A 13145-nucleotide genomic window follows, 5' to 3' on the forward strand; every position below is an offset into this window, starting at 1 on the left:
TGTGACCAGGGGTGCAGACTGACAGTAATATTCTGCAGAAGCAGCGAAAGACACACTGAATCAGATGGATTACTAACCCCCTGTCTGTCTGTGTCTCTGCGTCTCTGTCTCTGTCTCTCTCTTTCTTTCTCTTTCTCTCTCTCTCTGTCTCTCTCTCTCTGTCTCTCTCTCTCTCTCTCTTTCTATCTGTCCATTCTAGAGTGCCCAGCAAAATGCGACCGGCGGGTGTGCACCGACTCAGGCGAGTGTTGCCACAGCCAGTGCCTGGGCAGCTGCACGGAGCCAGACAACGACATGGCGTGTGCGGCCTGCCAGAACTACTTCCACGAGGACCGCTGCGTGGCCAGCTGCCCCCCGGACACGTACAAGTTTGAGGGCTGGCGCTGCATCACCATGGACCTTTGCGCCCGCGTGCACCTGCCCAGCGACTTTGACTTTGTCATCCACGCGGGGGAGTGCATGCCCGAGTGCCCGTCGGGTTTCACCCGCAACGAGACCAACAGGTGAGATGACAGGAGGCGTTCGGACAGAGAGGTGGCGACGCTCGCCGGCGACGCGCCGTCTTCCACCACTGCGGCCTGTGCTGTGTACTTTGTGGCCACGTGTGTGAATTTCCATCGAGATTCCTTCACCTGCGGATGAACCTTCCCCTGCAGCTCACCCCCTCAGTGTACGGAGCACTCGCTCACCCCTCCGCAAGGACAGGCTCGGAGATGGGAGGGCCTGAGGCGCAAAACAACATTAGGCCATAAATGATTGAAGGGGGTGGACTTCCCACGACTTTCCAGAAACACTTTGGGGGTTAGGGTGGGTTGGTTGGTGGGGGAGGAGGGGGTGTGGGGGGGGGGGAATTTTGCTGAATTCAGCATCCCATACACAAGATCAAACACTTGTAGATTCCCAGGAAAGAACACAGCCAACAGGCATTTAGAAGAGATTCATCACAGATTCGACGTTACTGCTGTTTGACATTAACTTAGGATAGGAGAATGCCTGCTTGTTTGTGACTCGGCATTACTTAACTCAATGTTTTGATTCGGCGTGTGGCAAATGCCGTGTGTTGAGTCTTTGTTGCCAGCCATTTTTGGGACACTTAAGCCATGTTTTGTCTCAAAGGCCAACAGAGTAAGCCACTCTCTCTGGAAAGTTAATGTTCACAATGAGAACACAGGACAGATCACAAGACGGAGGAGAATGAAGGAGATGACCTTTCACCTCCGACATAATTCACTGCTGGGTGTTTTTGCAATTTTAGGGAGTTTACAAGATGGTGTTTTTAAAGATGTGTGTGGTTGTTTTGGCCAATTTCTTTCCCCTCGGTAGTTCTTTAACTCTTTCTCTCATCTCTTCTCTTTTTCCCTCTTTCTCCTCCCCCCCTCCTTCCCCGTGTCCCCCTCTCCCCCCCGGTACAGCATGTTTTGCACCGCCTGTGACGGACTATGCGATAAGATCTGTGACTCGAAGGTCATCGACTCTGTGGACGCCGCTCAGTCTCTCATGGGCTGCACTGTCATCAAAGGCAACCTGCAAATCAACATCCGCCGTGGCAGTAAGTACCCCCCCCCCCCCCCCCCCCCCCCCCGCCCCGCCCCACACACCTCCCTCCCTCCGGACAGAGTGGGTGCTGGCAGAACCACTGTGTTGTGGTCCCACACTGTCAACATGGCATCAGCTGCCTGAGCCACAACTCAGTTATCACCATCATGCCATTATGCTATTTATTGACTGTGTTGACAGAGAGACTTGAGGGTTATCTCTCGCGTCCGATAACATTCCGACAACTCCGTGCACACGGCCTCCAGAGCATTGAGCGTGACGTGGGTGTGTGTTTAATGTGTTCAGAGACATGGCTCTCACATGCTGTATATGTGTGTGTGCGTGCGTGTGTGTGTGTTTCCCCTAACTCTAGGTAACATTGTGTCAGAGCTGGAGAGCTTCATGGGCCTGATCCAGACAGTGACGGGCTATGTGAGGATAAGACACTCCCACACGCTGGGCTCTCTGTCCTTCCTCAAGAGCCTGCGCTACATTCATGGGGAGGAGCTCTTTGATGGGTAGGGCTGCTCTCTCTGGTGTACTCTCTGTTCCCCCAGCCCTCGTTTTCTTTCTCTGTTTCTTTCTTTCTCTCCTCTCTCTGTCTCTCTCCCCCTCTCTCTCTCTCTCTCTCTCTCTCTCTCTCTCTATCTATCTTTATTTCATTTATCGGCCTCTCCTCGGTTATGTTATGTTCTCCGTCTCTCTCTCTCTCTCTCTCTCTCTCTCTCTCTCTGTCTCTCTCTCTCTCTCTCTCTCTCTCTCTCTCTCTCTCTCTCTCTCTCTCTCTCTCTCCGGGTTAAGCTTTGTGTTTGGATTAGGGGACGTGTCCTCTTTGAACCACAGCCTACAGTAGGAAGCCCGTCTTTTACACCTAGTCACCTAGTCTCCCTCACAAAGACAATAAGGGGTCGTCACATATACCATACACCCAACACAAGAATGTCTGATATGTCCCGAAAAATTTACTGTATACTTAGCTACTTGTACCACCTAAACGGGTTTGCTTGCTCAGATGATTGAGAGCACGGAAGAATTCACACATGCAAAAAGACTTTGCCTCTCCCTCAGTCCCTGTATGAGCTGTCTGAATGCAAACTCAGGCCCCTATTCCGGGCCTATTCCGGCGATATCATGATGTCACCTCCAGATTATCCACTCTGAGAGACACATAGAGAGAGAGAGAGGTGAGACAGAGAGAGAGAGAGAGAGAGAGAGAGAGAGAGAGAGAGGGGAGAGAGAGAGAGAGAGAGAGAGAGAGAGAGAGAGGGGAGAGAGAGAGAGCGAGAGAGAGAGAGAGAGAGAGAGGGGAAGGGAGGGAGGGAGACAGAAGAGACTGTAGAGAGAGAGAGAGAGAGAGAGAGAGAAAGAAAGAAAGAGAAAAAAAAAAGAGAGAGAGAGAGTGCTTTTCTGGAGATGTCCAGAAGGGTCGTGGGAAAGCCTTTCAGTCGTCTTGTTGTCATCTCTCCCTGGGTTAGGGTTTCAGCTCACGGAATGCCTCTGTGGAGGCCTGGCATTCTCCTCGCTTCTGAGGTGCAGCGTGGAGCTGGGAGTGTCGGTCAGGTCCTGTTTCATCTCCGTGTGAGCGCGCCTCGCTCCGAGACGGACACTCCCTCCAACCAGGAAACCCGATCCCCTCTGACGTCCGCTCCTGTTAACACTTTGCGCAGCCACCAGATGGAAAACTAGGCCGTGCGTTTTGACAACATTTCCGACGACTCGTTCGGAGCCAAAGCTCAGATCGAATAATCGAGGGCTTCGGGGAGTCGCTCCCCTACCGGCTGGCGCCAGCTTTTCTCGAGTTGCCATGGCTACCTGAACATCTGCGTCGTTCATGAGCTGTTCTCTCTCTCACTCCTTTCCCAGGATGTATGCCTTCTCTGCCATCGACAACCAGCACCTGCAGTACTTGTGGGACTGGAGTCAACACAACCTCACCGTCAAGGCCGGAAGTCTCTTTTTCCGCTTCAACCCCAAACTCTGCATGTCGGAGATCCACAAGATGTGGGAGAACACAGGCGTCGCCAAGAAGCTAGAGGCAGACGACGTCCGCAACAACGGGGACAGGGCGAGCTGTGAGTTTTGCGCTGATGCTGCGGCACGGCCAGCACGCATTAAGAGGCGCTCGTTACTGTTTTGCTGTTAAAATCAAACCCAAAAGTGATTTTGTTTCCTGCTGTCGTCATACGTGATGTGTCCGCATGTGTGCGCGTGTGTAGGTGAAAGCCACATCCTGAAGTTCAAGTCCAACAGCACCATGAGCAACAGGATTAAGTTGACCTGGGAGCGCTACCGGCCCCCAGACTACAGGGACCTCATCAGCTTCATTGTCTACTACAAGGAGGCGTGAGTACATGTGTTGACGTGGCACGGCATCACATCCCAATTTCCCCCCCGTTTCTGTGTCCGCTAACCCTATTATGCTTTTCCTCACGTTCCAGACCGTTCCAGAACATTACGGAGTTCGACGGTCAGGACGGTTGTGGCTCGGACAGTTGGAACATGGTGGACGTCGACCTTCCCGAGGACAAGAACTCCGACCCCGGTGTCCTGCTGTCGCCTCTCAAGCCCTGGACCCAGTACGCCATCTTCGTCAAGGCCATCACCCTGCAGGTTGACGATAAACACATCCTAGGAGCCAAGAGTGAGGTGGTGTACATCCGCACCAGCCCGTCGCGTAAGCTAACACACACTTTCTTAGGACTCATTGTTTTGCGTTGTTAGCGAGTGTCGGGGTGTGAGAGGTTTTTGAAAGGTAACACACAGAACCGTTTTTGTGCCTTGTCATTACAGAGCCATCCATGCCAAAGGACATGCGCTCATACGCTAACTCCTCGTCCAAGCTGGTGGTCCGCTGGTCGCCTCCCCTCTCGCCCAACGGTAACCTGACCTTCTACCTGCTCCGCTGGCAACAGCAGCCCGAGGACAAAGAGCTCTACATGCACAACTACTGCTCCAAAGGTCAGCCTTCATCCCCATCATCATCAACACCATTATCTCCACCACCCTCATCATCATTCTCAACCTCTTCCTCCGACCCTGATACATTTTTTCAGTCGAGTCCATTCCCTCACAAGTTTTTTGCCTCAAGGAAAGAGCACCTGCTCCCCTACTCTTCAGCTTTCATTGTCCATAGATGTTCCTTCGGGGTTAAACGTTGTGGTTCCCCCTCCTGCAGAGCTGAAGATCCCAATCCGGATCTCCGCCACAGGCCTGTCCGACACCGAGGAGGACACCAAGCCCACCAAGCCGGACTCTTCCGGGCCAGAGAAGGGCTCCTGCTGCCGCTGCCCCAAGACCAAGGAGGAGAAGCAGAAGGAAAAGGACGACCGGGCCTACCGCAAAGTCTTTGAGAACGTCTTGCACAACGCCATCTTCACGCCCAGGTAGGTGCCAGCCAGCGAGGAGCCCCCGTGCCCAGTCCCAGATGGGGCAGCAGACATCTGTCTCCAGTGTTTGGCCCCCGGACTCTCCCAGAACTCCTCTCAGGGGATGGAGATGACTATCACAGAGCTGGGCACACAGTCTGGCCCCTTGTTGACTTTAATAGCTCAGAGTGGCGTAATTGTTCCTCTCAAGGCCCGGCAGGATCTAAACACGGGGGTGGGGGAGGAGGGGGGCTTGCTGGGAGGCTAGGCCTTGGTTGGTTCTAACAGGGAGACGTGCTGAGCAGGATCCAAACCCTCCCCACTCACAACCCTCGTGGCTTTTTCCATTGCCATGACGACAGCAGTGGCGGGATATTAGGGCCTAGCGGGCAGTCATTGAGACAGCACAAACAAACAGGAGAGAGATGTGATTAGGGCTTCTGAAGGGCCGGGGCCCGCTGCACACTTCCAGTCGCTTACGGCTTTTGTTCCCCACCACGGGGACTGACATCTGGGTTGTGTTGAGCTCTCTACCTTGCTTGTGGCTGCGGATGTTTTTTGCCGTTTCAAAGACTTTGATTCCATACGGTGGACACATGCGGATGCACTTTGCTACGGGATTATAACACACACGTAGGGCACTGAAACACAGTGAAACACAGGCGCATTTGCTCATACCGAGACCCTGATTGCAGTTTGAAAGGGAAATCCTTTCAGAGGGAGTTCGGATCATTTGTCTCTACATACCAGATGGCCATCAGTGTCTTCCTGGCATTGCATAGGACTATGTGAAACTCTAGAGCAGAATATCCACTACTTACTCTACACTGTATAACCCAAGAATAACAAAATAAACGTTTACAGATAAACTTTCAAACCAATTCAACCCCCATAGAATGTAATGTTTATCTTTCTCAGAGATTCCACTTCAGGCACTCGCTTACTAGATCATGCGCAGTGTTTCCATGTTGGATTGTCTTCCCTGTCTTATCTGGACCAAGGTCAATCATCACAACACTCACTCTCCTCCTTCTCCTTCCCTGTGTGATACTCTGGTCGAATTGAAACAACATGCCTTCAGATGAAGGAGCAATAAAACAGGCAGCGTTTTGTTCTTCCTTTTGGTCGTTCATCCTCCCCGCCCGCCTTTCTGACTTTGTTGATTTGTTATCTCGGGGCTGTCTAGGAAACAGGCTCGTGGCGGGGGGCCTGTCTATGCACAGCCTCTCCACCGTCACAGAGCCAGCATTATCACACACCACTGCAGGGACTGGACTCTGAATCAAGGCGGTTTTCTCCAAAGGTCAGGGGTTTAGTGGGTAGGGTCGAGGGGAAGAGAGAGGGAGAAAACAGGAACAGAAAGAAGAGGAAATGTTTTCCATTCTGACTCCCCCCCCCCTTTCCTCTCCGCTCTTTCTCCTCCTCCTTCTCTCACATGCTCTCTTTGTCTATGTCGTGGTTTGGATTGAGTAGATGCCAGGAAATGTACAGCAAAGCCATCTGGAATTTAAATGAATGAGGGGGGGAGGGAAGAACCCTATTGAGCTGGCCAGTGTGCACAAGCAGGAGCAGACTAGACTCGACAAATAGGCAGATAGACAGGCAGACTAACAGATAGACAGGCAAGCCGACAGTCAGACAGGCATGCAGACAGACAGGTAAACAGGTAGACAGGTACACAGGAAGACCAACAGACAACGTACAGCATGTGCTCGACACACAAGACGAGTGACACAATGCAACCTGATCTGGATGTGTCGTTCATTTCTACGCGCTCCATCTTGTGTCACTCTGAACATTTGACACTTGACTGAACTGTGGTAGCGCCTAGCCTCACCACAGGCTACACCGGTCTCAGATGGCCCTCTCTCCCTGGTACTGGATGTGAGGCTGCAGTGTTCCACCTATGTGGTTGGAGAGAGCTGTTAAATCATGGTGCTATGACCACAGACAGAGGCAGCAGTCAGGTCCCTCCCTCCACTGCTGCAGTGTAAAGGTGAGAAACCAGGAGGTCTTTTTATAGGGGGTTTGGGAAGGACACCAGCTGTAGACCGTGCCTGCTTAGAAGGTCACGGTCCAGTTGCTTGCGGTTCAGCTGAGGGCAAGTGTGTGTGAGCCCTTGGGGCACACACGAGGTAAGACTGCCCCCTGGGCACACCAGCGTACCTGTTAGACACCCGCTATCACCCCATCTTCATGTTAGTCTGCAACGAGTGAAGCTAGGTTATCTCTCAGTCCAGTCCCTGAACATGTGCCTTCATTTGAGGCTGGTCCTCCTTGCTGTTTTGTATATTGTTCATTTGAACTGATAGTTTTGGAGTGCTGGCTCTTAGGTTCTGCTGGGCTGGTTAAAAGGGTGCGAATGGAATGTTGACAGGACTGTGCGATGGCTGTTGGCTTTCCCACAGGTCTGAGTGTGTCGGCTGTGTTTTTCCACTCCCTGTGTGAAAAAATGTTTTCCTGTAGATTCTTTGTCACCAGTTCATATCTGAAGGATTCTGAACCTGCAGACAGCAACAGACCGCTGGAATTAAAGTTGTTTTTAGGTGTAGTTGCTGTACAAAACAGCTACTGTTTTGTCATGACTGTCCAGTCAAAACAGTTACTGTTTTGTAAGGGCTTAGAAAACAACATTTATCCTGTCAACAACCATGCCTATGACACTCAAAATACTCTTATGTCGTGGAATAATTACGGTGATCTACTAAAACATGTTTTCATAATTTCAGTTAGTGTCAAAAAATTATACAAACATGTGGCACAAGACAATGAAATGAATGATATTACAGGTTTATTTAGACTGTTTCTCTATTCTAGTTATCAAAATGTTTCTGAGTGCTTACACATTGCCTTGAACCAGCACACAGGGCACACAAACATCATCGCAATATCCCTTGGGTCAACACGTCCCCCCCAACTCAGACAACACAGCCCAGCCTCGGTCAGACTCCCAATCTGCACTGTGGGTTCATTGTCAAATCCTTTCAGAGACCATGTGAGAGCCAGTCGCTACTCGTCTGCTAGCAGGGACTCTAGGTAAGGGGTGGTTCGTATGCCTGGCCTGGCTTGTCCAGGCTGCTCCGGTGGCCTGGCGTGTTGTTGTGGAGTCTCGCTGGTCTGGTAGCGTCCAGTGACCTGCTGCTGTTGCTGCTGCTGCCTCCTGTACAGGTCCAGTTAATATCGGCCCTCGTGGCACCAGCTCTCTACCGCCATCATCGCTCTCACCTGCAGTCATCGCCGGCGCTCATGATTCCGTCCTATGTGTTCGCCCTCATGACTTTTCACTATGTCGTTTCATTTGATACCATGTGGATGTCTGGAAAGCACACGTATCCATTGGCTTTAGATTATTTTTTTTGCCGGAAGTGTCGTGCCCTTTGACTGGACGAACAAGCTGTCATTTTTCTACTGGGATATGTAGGACAACTGTGTCAGTAGGACTGTGTGTGTGTCCAGTCAGGGTGTTAACGGTGTTTCTGCTCTCTGTCCTCCTTCCACCTCTCTTTCCCACCCTTCTGACCTCATCACACCACACAGCTCCACAGGGAGAAGAACAGTGCAGCTGGACACACACACCCAGTTCGCCATACTGTAATTTCAATATACGTTGCATTGCTTCTCCCCAACTGTTGTGTACATGGGGAAAATGACAACAAGAAACATATTTGCCTCCTTGAAAGATGCTACCATGTACATGTATTATCTATCCACTGTATATATTAATGTTTACATGTACGTATTATTGACACCGCAATCAGGTTCTGAAGGAGGCATAAGCATCAGTTGGTGTTGATGATGTTTTGATGGCTATAGCTGTGCGGTATGTTTATACAGTATTTTGTGTTGTAACACGTTTTGCAGGGCACATCGCCTTTCTCTGTCTCTCTCTCTGTCTCTCTCTCTCTCTCTCTCTCTCTCTCTCTCTCTCTCTCTCTCTCTCTGTATCTCTCTTTCTCTCTCTATCCCCGTCTATCTACCTAGCGTTGTCTTGCTTCTGTCTTTGGCCTCGCAGTTCTATCCTCTGAGCTACCTCTCTAACATTGTCCTCCATCCCTCTCAGACCTCCGGAGCGCCGGCGCAGGGAGCTGTTTGGTGTGGCCAACGGAACACTGGCTCGTGGCGCGACGGGCAACACCACAGGCCTGGAGGGCAACGCGACGGACAGGGAGCCCCCCGAGAAAGAGTACCCCTTCATGGAGGACCGCACCAGGACAGAGTCCATGGAGATCACCAACCTGCAGCCCTTCACAGTCTACCGCATCGACGTCCACGCCTGCAACCAGGAAGTGCGCAGCTGCAGCGCTGCTTCCTTTGTCTTCTCCAGGACCAAACCTGCAGGTGGGGCCTGACGTCCATTTTGTATTCACACGTTACAGCCCCCTTTGGGTACAATTAACACAAAACCACGTTGCCCTGCCTTTAGAAAAGCATTAGCATAGAACCCACTTTGACTGTGTGTGTTCCCCTGTAGAAAAAGCGGATGACATTCCCGGGGTTGTGCTCCTGGAGAGGGATGAGAAGGTGGCGGGATCGATGGTGCTGCGCTGGCCAGAACCAATCAGACCCAACGGCCTCATCCTGATGTATGAGATAAAGTACCGGTTGGGCAACGAGGTGAGTCTGGGACAGAACCACCCGCAGTCGTGTAGAGCCTAACTCCTTTACCCTTCACCCCTCCTGGGCAAACAGCCTGACATGAGGTGCCTGTCTTTTTCAGCCTGAGAAACACGATTGCGTGTCGCGCCAGCACTACCGCACTAAAGGAGCTCGCCTCACCAATCTGGCTTCTGGGAATTACTCTGTCCGTATGCGCGCCACCTCGCTAGCAGGGAACGGATCCTGGACAGAGCCGGTGTTCTTTTACGTACCCCCACCGAAGAGTAAGGAGAGCTAAGAAGATTTTTGTACAAAGAACATGACCGTCTGAGGAATGTTTTCTGCTTGCTTAACCGGTTGTCCTCTCGTTCTCTTCCAGTGGACTACGACAGCGTGTTCTACCTGGTCATAACTATTCCCATCCTAGTGGTAGTCATGGTCGCCAGCCTCATTACCGCCGTGTACTTTGTCAACAAGAAGAGGTTAGTGTCGGTTACATATCTGTTCCTCAGTGACAGTCGTACCTTTGTTGTCCAGACAGCTATCGTAGTCATTGTCATTGCTTGACACTTGCTGGCTCAGACCTGTGTTTTTGTTGTTGTTGTGTAAACAGGAACAGCGACAGACTGGGAAACGGTGTTCTCTATGCTTCGGTCAACCCAGAGTACTTCAGCGCAGCTGAGAGTAAGAAGGAGCTTCACACCTGTCCACTGTTCCACCTTTATCTCCTGTCATGTACTCTCCAGCCAGGAGTGTTGTGTTTTTCAATGTGGCTCACCGTATCTCTGGCTACTCCTCCCCCCTCCAGTGTATGTGCCAGATGAGTGGGAGGTGGCCAGGGAGAAAATCATCATGAACAAGGAGCTGGGCCAGGGCTCTTTCGGCATGGTCTACGACGGCATGGCCAAGGGCGTGGTGAAAGACGAGGCAGAAACGCGCGTGGCCATCAAGACCGTCAACGAGTCTGCCAGCGTGAGGGAGCGCATCGAGTTCCTCAACGAGGCTTCCGTCATGAAGGAATTCAACTGTCACCATGTGGTGAGAAAGACAGATGCCCAAAGGCTTAGGCTGTGTGTCAGTCAAACCATAGGATTGTGGTCTCACAGAAAGGAAAGTAGCGAAACAGAAGGTTTTGGAGAGGGGGATTTCGAAGGTTAGAGGTGAAATACTGTGCCCTTTATAATCCTGAGGGCCCTCATCTTACTTATAGCCAAGCTCTCATTAACACTGCTAGATGCAAACGTTTAGGAAACACACCCTTATAAAGAAGCTGTCACAACCTATTGGCCTGGCTGGATGTTTACAAGCCCACACTTAACTATAGAGCTCAATTTGAAATCAGTTGGATAGGTGAAGTTTTCACTTTTTCCTTACTTTCTTCAAAGGTTTTTAGTCATGCTACTAGATTTGTGAGTCGGAGAATATTATCTCTCATACGTCTTGACTGATCCATAATGATGCAATGCAATACTTTAGTAATCAAATGATTACATCCTAGTCTCACCTGACACTATGTCTCCGCTGTGTTGTGATTGGTCCTAGGTGAGGTTGCTGGGCGTGGTCTCTCAGGGACAGCCCACCTTGGTGATCATGGAGCTGATGACCCGGGGAGACCTCAAGAGCCACCTGCGTTCACTACGGAAAGAGGTAGGTTCAGTTTAGCCACCTCCTGCTCTCAGTCTCCGTCTGTCCCCTCCATCACTCTCTTTCTACCTCACACACACTGTAGAGCATGGTCACCCACCGGACTGACCCACCACACATTCCTCACCCAGTCCATCTCTAACTTTGAAAAGCCTGAGGTGGTGTTTTGGAAACACAGAAGCAATGGAGCTGTCTGAACGCTATTGTCATGCGATCAATGATAGTGGCTAAATGGACAAAAATTTGCTGTTGCTATTGTTCCGGAAGTCGATGGAACTTTGTTCATTAAATTGGTGGATTAACTTAATGATTTGGATAAGATGTGCTAACCACCTGCCTAATCATTATTTTGCTAAATCAAACAAGCCTGTGTGAGTTTTTGTTGACCTTCTGCATGTTTATCATAATCCATGAACATAATGAAATATAGAGGTTTTTGTCCTTGCTTATGCCCATGAAGACTGTAGTCAAAATAATTGAATTGAATCATTTCTCCCACACACAATTAATTTATATCAAAGGCATAGCTTTGTGTTCTATGATAATAAACAACTTTGAACACTGCCTAACTAATTTATTGCAGTACCTTTTTGGAGTAGTGTTGATTTGGTTTGTTTCAAAGGGCTAATCAGATCTGATAGCCTACTGATCTGACAAAGGTGCAATGCTAATCCAAGTTATTTGAAACATTTACCAGTAAGAAAAAACATATAAAAGGTACAATATTCAATGTAGACAATGCTTGCTATTGCAGTACCTTATTTTGGAGTAGTGTTGATTTGGTTTGTTTCAAAGGGCTAATCAGATCTGATAGCCTACTGATCTGACAAAGGTGCAATGCTAATCCAAGTTATTTGAAACATTTACCAGTAAGAAAAAACATATAAAAGGTACAATATTCAATGTAGACAATGCTTGCTAGCTGCCCCTAAATGTGAACATATTGTCTATTTATGCATTATAAAAAACAACTACACTTACGACACTTTTCCCAACACCTCTTCAAAATAACCTGTGTCACCTACTCAAATGTCTGAGGTGGTCTGCAAGAATCAAAAGACAGGAGCATTCACTTTTTGACAGCTGTGGGAGTAAAGAGAGCAAGATGGAGCTGCTCGTCTCCTATACAGTACACACACACACACACACACACACACAGACTGAATAGGCTGCTTGTGCTCACTCTTTACCCCAGGACTCCGTGAGTCAGGTCTTGCCTCCGCTGAAGAAGATGATTCAGATGGCAGGGGAGATTGCGGACGGTATGGCATACCTCAACGCCAACAAGTTTGTCCACAGAGACCTGGCTGCCAGGAACTGCATGGTGGCAGAGGACTTTACCGTCAAGATCGGAGGTGAGAGCTCTAAAAAACACCCTCTTAGCTTGTCTGTTTAATGCTAAGCTGTCTCGTCAGAACTCCAGAGTAAGTCTCTGGAGATTGCTGGGTGCTTTGGGGGGCTGGTATGGAGGAGTCCAGAAATGGTGGAGAAGTGAATGGAAGAGTCCTCCAGGGCCCGTCTCCCTCATATAGAGGAGATCTGTTGTCTGCCCCTAAAGCCCTGCTCCTCTTGTCTTGTCTTCAGACTTTGGCATGACCAGAGACATCTACGAGACAGACTACTACAGGAAAGGAGGGAAGGGCCTCCTTCCAGTCCGCTGGATGTCCCCAGAGTCGCTTAAAGATGGCGTGTTCACCACAAACTCTGATGTCTGGTGAGAGGATATCTGATACACACACAAACACACACACCCACACACAGTTTGACAATGTGTGAAGACAGACACACACAGTTTGACAATGTGGGTAGACACAAACACACACACACAGTTTAATAATGTATGTAGGCACATGCACACAAACATACAGTTAGTTTGACAGCGTGTGTATGCATGTAATGGAAATGTGCATCAGTGAAATCAATACTTGTAACAGATAATGTTGTAGATACAGCAGGGTGATCGAGAGGAGCCCTATTCTTGCTAAACGTCTTCACAGGAACACA

General features: G+C 50.0%; 1 protein-coding gene across 1 annotated transcript; it reads left to right on the forward strand.

The window, feature by feature from the left end:
• The first annotated feature begins 203 nt into the window (after positions 1-203).
• On the forward strand, positions 204-12859 carry igf1ra (insulin-like growth factor 1a receptor). Its single transcript, XM_047033791.1, has 17 exons — positions 204-503; positions 1413-1549; positions 1910-2054; positions 3400-3608; positions 3753-3879; positions 3975-4210; positions 4327-4494; positions 4712-4919; positions 8962-9239; positions 9373-9515; positions 9619-9781; positions 9877-9979; positions 10111-10181; positions 10306-10535; positions 11040-11144; positions 12337-12496; positions 12726-12859. Exons 1-17 carry the CDS (start codon positions 295-297, stop codon positions 12857-12859), a joined length of 2826 nt encoding a protein of 941 aa, XP_046889747.1. The 5' UTR covers positions 204-294.
• Positions 12860-13145: the final 286 nt, after the last annotated feature.

The sequence above is a fragment of the Hypomesus transpacificus genome, chromosome 14 (genome assembly GCF_021917145.1).
Source record: "Hypomesus transpacificus isolate Combined female chromosome 14, fHypTra1, whole genome shotgun sequence".
NCBI lineage: Eukaryota > Metazoa > Chordata > Actinopteri > Osmeriformes > Osmeridae > Hypomesus > Hypomesus transpacificus.

Coding starts and splice junctions, on each gene's coding strand:
- igf1ra (XM_047033791.1), top strand. CDS start 295: ATGGCGTGTGCGGCCTGCCAGAACTACTTCCACGAGGACCGCTGCGTG. Junction 3,609..3,752: donor CAACGGGGACAGGGCGAGCT/GTGAGTTTTGCG, acceptor GCGCGTGTGTAG/GTGAAAGCCACATCCTGAAG. Junction 9,782..9,876: donor TTACGTACCCCCACCGAAGA/GTAAGGAGAGCT, acceptor GTTCTCTTCCAG/TGGACTACGACAGCGTGTTC.